This window comes from Pipistrellus hanaki (genome assembly GCF_964339955.1).
Source record: "Pipistrellus hanaki genome assembly, chromosome: 17".
Lineage (NCBI taxonomy): Eukaryota > Metazoa > Chordata > Mammalia > Chiroptera > Vespertilionidae > Pipistrellus > Pipistrellus hanaki.
In genome coordinates, this window is record NC_140519.1 from 36,803,714 (window position 1) to 36,816,051 (window position 12,338).

At 37.9% G+C, this 12,338-nt stretch overlaps 1 protein-coding gene across 2 annotated transcripts in view; it reads right to left on the minus strand.

The window, feature by feature from the left end:
• ZFPM2 (zinc finger protein, FOG family member 2) overlaps positions 1–12,338 on the minus strand; it is a 414,216-nt gene that overhangs the window by 201,769 nt on the left and 200,109 nt on the right. For both annotated transcript variants that reach the window (XM_084864545.1, XM_084864544.1), the window contains one exon: positions 542–660. In XM_084864545.1, coding sequence (XP_084720671.1) covers positions 542–660 — 119 coding nt within the window. The remainder of the gene's footprint in view (positions 1–541; positions 661–12,338) is intronic.

Here is a 12,338-nt window from a genome sequence, read left to right on the forward strand (position 1 = left end):
AATCAGTCCTCTATATATTCTTACCTAGAGGTAAACTTTCTGATCTCAGAACTTAAACACACACACACACACACACACACACACACACACACGAAAAAAAACTTAACAACAAATATAATGCTAATCATTCATCCTTGCCCGTAATGGCACAAAGAATACTACCAAGGAATAGCAAGGTTGCTTATTTCTTGCTCTTTGTGTAAACCTGTAATGTATGACAATTAATTTGCGTCATCTTAAAAACAAAAGCATTTGTATGTATTATTAAATGTGAATACTATTAGTCTGGCTAAGCAGATAAAGCAACAACGTTATAAATTACCTTACTAAACAACCATTTAGTAAGTAATGATTAACCTGTTTCCTTCTCAATTCTGTGTATTTTACTGTCAGAGACAAACCACTTGGAAAATATCCAAGTTTTGGGTCCATGAATAAGAAGAAAAAAAAAAAAATCCCTGTTCTTCTTAGTGATTTCACTGGGAAGCAAACAGATAATTTCTGAGCAATGGCAGAATATTGGGTCAGAGCATCCACATACCAGGGAATTATTATTCAGGTCCATCTTCCCGGCAAATGGGCCCCACGTCGTTCCCACAGGAAGTTGCTGCCGACTCTGAATTTTCCGTTCCCCATCTTTCTGAAAGACCTCCAGCTCTCCTGCAAAGAATGGAAACAAGTATCTTCACTTGTGTGCTTTAACAACAGCCATCTCTTGTTGTGTGTTTGCTTTATGTGCACAATATCCTCAGCGCTCATATAAAGATAATTAATTATGCTTGTCTAAAAAAAAAAAAAAACAACAACTGATCTTATTATCCTGGGAGGAAAATAAAACTTGTCCTTATAATTGTATTCAAATGTAGTCCCATTTTTTTTTCTTGCACCTTTGCACACATATCATCTGCTGAAGTCAATTCTATTTAGCAAGTTCTTAAGCACCAGAAATAATAATACCTACTTCCTCAAAAGGCATTGGCCGAATGCCGAAACAGACAGATAAGAAACGTTAGGACAATGACTTAGAGTTTAAATTCTTATTTGTGATCACCAATATAAGTAAAAAATTACAACTAAAGATATAAATCTTAGGCAGTAACTTTACTATAGTTAATCATGTCTTGAATAAAATCAGGAGAGCTTTTTTAAAAGTACGTACTTGATGATTTTCTAAAATTTTATTAGTTCCGATGAATAAAACATCCACATGTATAAAAAATAGAGATACATGTTTTTCCCAAATAAAAAAGGTTTCGTCAAAATCATTTTTAAACAGTTTTCATCCAAAAATATGTCTTTATTGCTTTAAGAGAGAGAGGAAGGGAGATAGAAAGAAAAGCATGGATATGAGAGAGAAGTATGGATAGGTTGCCTCTTGTATGGGGAGGGAAACTCCAAGGCAGGTATGTGCTGTGACCTTTTTGGTGTATGGCATGAAACTCCAACTGACTGAGCCACCGGGCCAGGGCCAAAGTTATTTTTATATTTAGTGTTTTATGTAAGATTCTGATTTAGCAAAAGAGTTTGCTTAAGAAATAAATGAATTAATAAAAAATTTCAGGAGAGCTTCAAAACTTTAAAGAATGGCCACCAGCCTAAACATTTTGGGGGATTAACAAAAAAATATCTTAATCAGGAATTGGAGCCCCTCTCTTTAAAAAATTAAATTTATGCTAGGTAAGCCTTTAAAGTATTACCTTGTCATATTATCATACCAAAATTTTATATTTTAATAAATTAATAATATAATTTATTGGGTGTGTTTTTTAAAATGGTATTTCTTCTCAGCCTGCTCAGCAGCAGATATAAAAATGGGAAGGACTGGAATAGGAAGACATATAAGTGGAAATCCATTCAGAACAGGAAGCTGTGGAAAATCCTAAATAGAATATAATGTACACCATGATAGGTGACATATTATGAAAATTTTGCCTTAATCTTGTCCTAGTTTTTCTTCAAATCAACAACTATCTTCAAATATAAACAACTAATCATGATTTTAAAAGCAAAACCATCGCCGAAACCGGTTTGGCTCAGTGGAAGAGCTTCAGTCTGGAGACTGAGAGGTCCAGGGTTCGATTCTGTCAAGGGCATGTACCTTGGTTGCGGGCACATCCCCGGTAGGGGGTGTGCAAGAGGCAGCTGATCGATGTTTCTCTCTCATCGATGTTTCTAGCTTTCTATCTCTCTCCCTTCCTCTCTGTAAAAAATCAATAAAATATATTTTAAAAAATAAATAGAAAAAAAATAAAAGCAAAACCATCAACCTGAGTTCAATTATGTCTCTTCTTCATATTTCTATGTCTATGTCACTTCCTTTTTTTTTTTTTAAACTTCGATGAGAGAGAAACATTAACCAGCTGCCTCTTGCACACCCCCTACCTTGGATGTGCCTGCAACCAACGTACATGCCCTTGACCGGAATCGAACTTGGGACCTTTCAGTCCGCAGACCTATGCTCTACTGCTGAGCCAAACTGGTTTCGGCTATGTTTTATGACTGCTTATTCCCAAAACCAAGATCAAAGTATATAAACCATAATCATCTAAAATATTGTGTAATCATTAAATTGTGCCCATTATGAAATATAAAAATATCTGCATCTGAATAACAAATATCCCGTATTATAAAGAGCTAATATACAAATGGCTGTCACACCCTCATGCCCTTATGCCCTGGAGCTGGGGCCTAGAGGACCTGAGGCTGGGCCAGGAAGGCTGAGGATGCATCCCCTGCCCTGAGGGGCTTGACTGGGTGGAGGCCAGCCAGGTCTGGGTCTCCCACAATTTTGAGGCATGCGTGGGTGGGCGTGGACTTGACCCTAGTTCCTGAGGCATACCCCAGACGCTGACAAGAGTGAGATTTTCATATACATTTTACTAATTTTCTTTCATCTCTGAAACCTCTATTATAGAGAAAGGGCAAATACAATAGCAATATTAAAATATTGTTCTAATTAATTCCCTTTTTATGTGCACGAATTTCATGCATCGGGCCACTACTGTAATATAAATAATTTCATATTCACAGTGAAAAGATTCAAATTTAAAGACTGTACCTCTATTCTTTCTCCTTACACTCCCTTTCTCTCCCAATTGTAAAGTATACTCAAAATGAAAGAATTCATTGATTTCATTAAGTTGGGAGTCCCAATTTTTTCAGTAGCACATGTGATTAGTAATGAGGAAATGGACTCAGAAAGGTTCAGTAGACCTGAGCTTCTACAGAATAGTTTTAGAAATAGTTTACCTATGTTAAATAATATAGTAAGCTTAAAAAATCAAATCATGAAGTTTATTCAGAATTCAAGGGATACAGAACAATAAAAATTTGTTTTTGTGTGTATAATAACAAACCCATTTCTGAGATTTGTCCCTGAAATTGTTTTTCATTTCTGCACACTTTGATTAATGCATTGGGATCTGAAACCTTGCATAAAAACATCCTCAAAGATAGCACACAGATAACAATCTCTTATGATGTCAAAAAGGAAAAGGTGGAAAATGTTCCTAAAGTAAGCATGTTTATGCTGTATAGCAGTCATTTAAGCCTTTAGACTATTTCTTCTATTAGAAAAAAAACTTTTATTTCTACCTAATCATCCTAAGTATTTTCAACCATACTCATATCTTAAACAATCTCTGTACAATTTACCATTTAAAGGTAAAATACACTTCAACCGTTAGCTAAATTCTAGTTAAGACTGTTGTTTTCTACATAAAGATGATGCCCAAGTAATTTGCTTGTTTTTACACGCTGAAAAATGGTCATGTCACATTTAAGAGAAATCATGAGAATCTTTGAAAAACTCTTTTAAAAAGCAATTCATCCTCTTTTTCTGCCACTGACATTTTTCATTGGAAAAGGGCTCAGACTCAAAGAGTGGCTTCTTATCTATGCCAGTGGATTTGCAAGCAGCTTTGTCTTTTAATGGATTAATAACTACAAACTTAGGGCAAATCATAAAGTGATACTCAAATATATCCAAAATTTTGGAGGTGTCTTCTACAATGCTTTAAAATTTTAATAGATCACAAATACTTTATGAGCTCTTAGAGATGGCCGTAACAGAGAATCCAGTAATCATTCAAGTTATCAGGTCCATCATTTCAACTTTATTAGACCAGCAGGCAAACCCCAGTCTCCTTTCTGGCCTGTCAGAAGTTATTTCAAAGTTTGGGAAAATCATTTCTGTTGCTGAAATAGTTAAATAAAAGTATTCATTTATTCACAACAACATTATAGAACTGCAAAAAAAAGAAAAAGAAAATTATTAGCATTTAGATAGTAAAAAGGTTACATGGGTTAATGACAGCAAAAGAAATAAGACATTGTACAAATGGAAGTTATATTTAATTTAACTTCCAGTTGCTTAAGAGTATGATTTTTTAATTTTTTCAATGATTAATATATGTCACAAAATACAGGAAACATTATTGCATTAAAAGTAAGAAGATTGATTTTTAGCCCCAACTCTATCCAGTAACCAGGTGAATTGCCATGAATATGCTCAATCTTTTCTGAGTCACTGGCTCTTCACTTTTCAAGAGGGGTTTGCACTCATTTGCCATTTAGTAAGATGCCCATGGTACCATGGTTTTCTTTTCCCAGATGTGACATGTTATGAGAGAAAAAGTACTTGGGCTGATGGTCAAAGACCCAGGTCTTCACGCCACCTTATCATAAAATGGATGTTTGATTCAAAAAGATCAGAAATTTAAAAATCAGAAAGCAAAGCTCCAGTTCTTATTTGATTTATTTATTCATTATTTTAGCCTAATAACTATTTACTGCTTCACCCAAAAGAAATCAAAGCATTCTAAGAGTGTGTCCACATATTTCTAGCTTCACATCTAACCATTCACCAGGTTCTGTAGTCATATTCTGTCTTTAACATATGAAATACTCCCCATCTCTTGATTAACATCCTTTCAAACATCTCCTGGGTTCACATTTCTTATGAGCTTTTTCTGGTATTTATCAATCCAGATATAAATGACCAACCAGCCTCAATTCACTCTACAGCCCCAATTATGACTCTCAATCACTATCAGGATAAACTTATTAAAACTACAATTTCATCCTGTCACTCACTGGTGAAATTACTTCACGGGCTCCCTTTTGACTATCCCAACTTGAACTTCCATGTCTGACTCTTAATCCTATCACAACATTGCTCCATGGTGTCTGGATGACTTTCTGTTCTACTCCCCTTTCATCTAATCAGGAAAGTCTTCGGCGTTCCTTCCTCATCGGCTCCAGTCTAACTCCTACTCTTTTCTGAGAATTATTCCCGCTACTCGGCAGGCACGCTGGCCTCTGGGTGCCTTGATAAACCCTAGTAATGTTGCAAGATCAATCCCAAAGCTAATCCCCTTCATGAAACTTCTTTGAAAGCCAGAACAAACTGAGTTCTCCTTCCCTAATAGTCCCATATTACAGTCCAATACCACATAGTTTAGTGTTAATTACATATTAGTAGTGTCCCTTGATAATTTCTTTCACCTCAACAGGAGTAAAAACATCATGAAATAAAGGTATATTTTGTATTTCTGTTTATTCTCTGGTAATTAATATGGGTTATGCTGTGCAGTAATTACAAAGTACAAATTGAACATTGAGTTTATTGGAAAAGATTTTCATAAGATCATAAACTCAATTTGAGTACAGTTCACGTTGATTTTAAAGACCAAAAAAAAAAATCTTCTTTGAATTATAACCACCTTATGTTTCATTTGTTCAACATTTTATTATATTCATACTCAGTTTACCTCATTTGTGAATTATAGAGCATGATAAAAAATAAAGATTTTTTTCCTTGTACTCATTTTATATTTTTGCAGCGATTCCTCAAAAAGAAGCCTTATTTATTTTTTTTAACATGCTGGGTAAGTGCACACAAAATATTTGAGACACATAAGATGGACTAATCAATTTTGGTAAAAGATAATATTGTTAGTGCTGAGGGCTGTTTCTCTTATCTTCTTGATAATGCATACTTTTAAAAGTCTGTGATTACTCAAAGACTTATGATAGCTTCACTTAAAAAAATAAAAAAAAAGCCCTGAGTCAGAAATCACTACCAAACATACTGCAGCTTTACGATATCACCCCACTTTTTTTGCCCAAGCAAAAGAAATTTACTTGTGGAAAGAAATACTTAAAATCATGAGAGAGATACTCAAATCTTTTTTTCATTGGAGGTGCTATCAAGCCATCATTTTGTCTCTTTTTAATGGGGTCCTTCTGACGCCTCTTTAGAAAGCAAAGTATATGAAAAGCATAGCACACCAAAGGGGAACAGACAAGCTGTGGGCCTTTTAGCACAGTTATCAGCAATCACCCTTCAACCAAGCTTAGCATTAAGTCGATGACATAAATGCATATGGTATTTACAGAACATCGCTTAACTCCAGGCTCAGATTTCAGGGGAACATGGCTGCAAGTAAATGAGATGACAGGAGGTCCTATGTCCTTTGCCGAAAATAAACTTTGGATTGGTTTGAGCTTGGTTTTATAGCTATTGAACCAAATTTTAAAGCAGACCCACGTGAATGAGTTCATAATGGTTAGCAGGCCTCTCCAGAGCAGAAAGCTAGAGCGTCAGAACCCACATTTATATTTGCTCCAAGACAAATATTTGCTGGGAAACAGTATACATCGTGGTATCAAACAGGGGCAGGCCCGAAGGCATGCTGAGCTCAAAAAAGCGCTCCAAGATTCAAAAAATCTCTACCCATGTCCCAAGTCAGCCAAGGTGGCTGAACTATGGCAGAGCTCTCACTGTCTTATGGTTTGACCATTTGACAGCTGCTTGCCAGATACATAGGAGGATTAGATGGTCATTTTACTGCTCCTTATCTTCACAGTCAGAGCTGCAATCTGGTCACGGTGCATGTTTCCTCTGGCATTAATGACAGCACGTCTCCTCTGCGTTTTAAGACAAACGGAGCCTTTATAGGATGCTTTGTGGATCCATCTCAAAGCCTGGTTTGGCAAGGAAACGAGACTTTTTGGCCAGTGGCGGCAAATCGCCTTATTGGGACACCTCTTCTAATTTCCCCTCTCAATTTTTGAGTCATGCAGTCATCACCCACACTAAACCACAGTTCTGAACATAAACTTGAAATACGATGTTCCCTGTTTAAGTCCTCCAGTCAAACCCTGATAAATCAGGCTGGCCACGCAGTGATCTTATCCCTTCTGACTCTTTAATAAATCGAACCTTGTAAGTCCGTACTGTTGGAAGTTGTCACTAAATGAAATTGTGACCTTATCCGGCACATGAACTTATCCTGCTGACAACTACATTTATTGTGTGGATAAGGAAGGGGGTGGGGGTGGGGGAGAAAAAATAATAACAAAAAAATGAGATATTTGATAATTCTGATCTTAGCCATATGTAACTCTAACAGATGAGATCTTTTTGATGTTCCTTTAATGATTTGCCTGAGAGGAGTCTCTACTTAGAGAAAAATGCTCACCCCAGGTAAGTGCTGGGGGCACCATAGCTGGTATTCAAAGTACATGAAGAGGTACGGGGTGACAGCAGCGAATCACAAGCTATTAGTCTAACACAAAGAGCCCCGAATTAGCTTGTAATTGCACCCGAGAAGATAACATAATGGTGGTGGCAGAATGGAAACATTCCCTTTCCACGCCAGGCATTCGGTGCTTAAAAATGTTAAGGCAAGACTCCGGAATGGTGTAAATCCTAGAGCAGGTTAAAGCACAGCAGCCCTTCAGGATGCAAAACGCACCCGTTGGCTCTCGTTTCTAAAAAGTATTAGAAATCCACGCGGACCGCCCTGTGTAAGAAGCAAATCAGCATGCAGGTGCTGCCAAATAATGGCATGTATTGCAAACGTATGGAGCTTTTCCTGCCTTATTCTGTCTGGTCGTAAGGATTTATGTCCGGGCATTCTTTCTATCCTAAGGTCCATGGTAACTGACCAATGATCATTTTTAAGAAAGGAAAATAGGAGAGAGAAAATATGGTTCCAGGTAGTAATATTATTGGGAATAAAGTAGAAAATTCAGGATTTTAAAAAATGATCTGAAGTAACTAGAAAGCCACCACCTGCAAATTCACATACAAAGTAAATTTGATATGCAGAGAACACGTTCACGTTTGGGAGCAAAAAATTGCCATATTCTGCCTTTCGCTCTCTGGTCTGTTCCTAGGAGTATCAACAGAACTCCAGCTCAATCCAGGGAGCTGAGAATATTCACCTGGAGCATGCCTGGCTCTGGGGGATGTGTGGAGAAGTCCCTGGGAGGAGGAGCTGCAGTTTCTGGATGTGTTTCAGCCGCTAGAAGGAGGGGGGGAGGGGAGTCATCAGTCTTCTGCTCAAGAAACCTGGCACAGTGCTCCTCGGCTGCCAGGACCGCTCCCTGACCTTCCAGACAATACTCCTTGTCGCAGGCTGACTGCGTACCACTTCCTGATTCCTATCTCCAGCCACAGAGGGGAGGCTTGCCTGGGGAGGAATCCTCTGGACAGGAGCAGCCTGGGCTAGCAGACACAGGAAACAGCAGTGGGAGAGCAGCAGCCAGGAGTCAGTCTGCAGACGGGAGGGCCACAGCGGGGTCACCGTCTGCAGAGCACTGGTCAGGGAAGGCCAGGTTTCTCCAAAAGGAGAGCTCCAAAGGAGATACTGTGGGTGAAAATCAACCACAGATCCTGTTCAGCAAGAAAGAAGCAAGGAACAGCTTTCCAAGAACATTTAGCATCAGTGGACCTCATTGATATTTATGGTTCTACATTTTAGGCAGCATTTACTTTTTTTAAAAAAAATTATCACCCAAAGACATGCGTAGAGAGAAGAACAGAGAGAGAGAAACATTGATGGGAGAAAGAAACACCCACATGTGCTCCAACCAGCACATGGCATGTGCCCTGGTGGGGAATCGAACCGGCAATGTTCAGTGCACAAGGCGACACTCAACCATCCTAGCCACGCCAGCTGTGCATAGGCTATCTTTGCTTTTTGTCTGGTAAAGTTGTATGCTTTCTCATAAGTTCATTTATTCATTCAGAAGAAGACAATGGGAGCACAGGGAAACTTTGCACAGATCAGTGCTTATGAAGTGTTTCTTCAGCTCAGTGCCTGTGAGAAACCCAGATGGACTCTTGTCTACATAGAAAGAGATGGTATAGGGGCATTTGAGAGAAAATACAGACAAGTTTGAACAGGTAAACATTCTTAAGTATCGATTGTGATTAGGATGAGTTTTGCCTGGAAGGAACCGTCTTCAAGAATCTCCATTTGGGAGTGGAAAAAGGGAAATTTGGGGTCGTAATATGTGAAAACCAAAGGATGCCAGAATGACTTGACAGGTGAACAAATAACATGACAAAAACTGCAACGATACTTTGAGAGCTTTTAATGTAAATCAGAGAAGTAACAGTGCACTGACAGAAATGTGCAGGAGACTGGTATATCGTGGGATTCCATTATAGCTTTAAACATTTTTATCCAGAGAACAAAATGTATAAGTATTATTATAAGTGCTAAAAATAAAAGCATAGAGTGAAAAATAGAACCATAAAGAGACTAAAGATTCAACGTGTACAAATGACTAAGGATCATAGGATACTTGAGTTCTTATCTACAGCTCTACTGCTAGTGCAGCACATATAACACTGAAACGCTTTATGAAACCCTGATGTGGGTCCTGGGATTCAGAAGAATAAATACTGTGCAGACTAGACATTGACGCATTAGCTAAATTAATCAGCAAATGAATTCTCTTATTGTATGGCATCTTCAACAAATTATATATATGTGTGTATATACACACACACACACACACACACACACACACAAAAACATACATACATATTTAGTTTGAAAATGTTTTATTCTCTGGGAAGGTTTAATATGTAGGCTAAAATACTGGCACAAAGCTTCTTTTTTATTTTTAAAGTCTGAACGTGCATTGCTGAAAATGTTATTAGTTGCAAAAAAACAAAAACAAAAAAAAAACCATACTTCTAAGAATATATTTCCTAGAGATGAAGCAAGCTGCAGTCATTTGAGTATACTACTGGAGTCTTCCATTAATGTGTGTATATGTTCCCAGTTGCATATATATACTTATATTGCATATAACTAACAAGAGTAATTTTGTCCAAAGCAGGCTTCCTGACACTTTTGTTTCTTGGGTGCAGTACACAGTCCATCTTTCTGTGCTCTGAAGGCCTTAGCTGTATGGCATATGGCTGGACATATTCCTCATTAGTATTATGTTAAACCTCCCTGTCCTCTGAAATCTGTCTGTCACTCCTGTTGAATGCTTCCCTGATTCCTACAGCCTCTCTTTGCCAGATGTCCAGAGGCGGTCTCTCCTTTTGAACTACTGTTTGCTCTTTAACTCTAAAATGTTTCATCATTTTCTTCCTTATAACAGTGATTTGTATATATTCATTAGCTCTCTTCCTTGAATTGTCTAGATATCCCCAAATGCTTTGCACCTGGTAGAGTTGCAGAAAATATAAAAGTGTGCATGTGTGTGTGCATTGCTCTGGGTTAAAGATATTTAAACCATCGATTTTTACATTTATGATACTTTTTTTTTTACATTATAACACACACTTCAGTTGTTATTTCTCTGAGGAGTAAGCGGACAAAGTAGGTCTAATTTCTGCCATTTTACCATTCGATTTATTGGGCTGGACTCAAAACTAAAGTAACTTAAGTGACAAAATTAGTAGTGAAGCTAGGACTCTGACCCTGGCTTTCTGACCCTCTCATGCTCATTTTACTTTATCAAATGGCCTCTTTAAAAGAATTTTAACAACTTAACTAGGTGGACAGATTGACCTCCAGCCCCAGTATCATATCAGTAGCCATGAGAGGGGATTCAGTTATAAGATCAGCTGCCAGTCAATTTGGAGAGCAGAGTGAGTGCCTGAAGGACGGGCCTCAGGACTGGGCCTGGGGAAGACAAGGTGATAGAAAAGATTAAACAAACAAAACACTAGGGCATGTCATGGGGGGAAGAGTGGCACAAGTATTGTTCGTTTATTTCAAATTCACAATAAACTTTTACGTTTCTGTCCCAAAAATTTCAGTGAGAGAATATCTAAGATACATGGTTCTAAAACAGTGCCATTTCCTTCCCACCTTTGATCATCATTCTCCAAGCAAAATATGTAGTTATTAAGTCAACTCAAAAAAAAAACAAAAACATACACACACACACAATGAAAGTCTGATTAAATATAGCAGGTCCTTATAAGCTTTTCTTCCTAAGAACACTAAGTTTAGGCATTTGAGCACTCTGAAACAACTCCCCAACTTCTCACTTTGGTTGATAACACCTTCTCCTAAGAGAACTATTTGATGTGAAATTATACAAAGTGATTGCAAACTGGAAAATCTCAATGTCCAGCTTGTGAAATCCTTCATGATCACACACTTAGCACATAAAGTGGCTTGAGGAGGCATATGGTTAATATACCTACACGGGGCTCCTCTTCCTTCCATCCCTCTCTTCTTTTCTCTAACTTGGGTCATTCCCTTTCCAGCATGAATATGGAATAGAAAATGCCAGATCTTAAAGAAGGGAGAAGAGAAGAGGGAGGGGGGAGGAAGGAGGGAGAGGAAGGAAAGAAAGCAGGCAGGCTAATATTATTATGCAGGAGTGTGATTTACATAAGCTCAGAGCCTACTGCGTGGATCTGAGCATTGATCCTGTTCTCCTCAGAGGGAGCTGTCTCTGAAAACATGGTTTCTGTGGAGGGGCCCCTCCCAGGCTAGGAGGACCTGGCCCAGGAGAGACACAATACCTCAGCTGGCATTAAACTTCTGCAGGCAGAACTATTCCAGGACTATGTTATTCATAAAACCACACTAACTAAACTTTACTCAAAGGAGTAATTACTAGTTCAAAATTGCTTGTTGAACACATGTTGCTAGGTACAATCTGGATACTGGAGATTCAAACGTGAATCTAATGGGGATCTCTTCCTTATATGACTTAACCTAACGCTGGTGAGTTAATCATAATTGTAGCAAATGATCCAACACTTTGAAGCTTTGGGTGAAGGTAGAAGATCAAATTTGCCCAGCAAGGAAAACGTCTCCTAAGACAACTCAGAGAGAACAGAAACGAGATCTCAGAGGCAGGAAAACTGGCAAAGGACAGTGTAAGCCATCTCTTTCCTTTAATAGATCTGAAATAATAGCTTTTAAAAGTGAACACAATATAATGTGAACATGAGCATTTAAACACACTTGTTATGTTACAAATAAAATTTTTTGTAAGGGAGAGATTCAATGAACTAAAAAGCGATGCCTTGAGATAAAATCATTGCCAAATTGAAAGAAGCA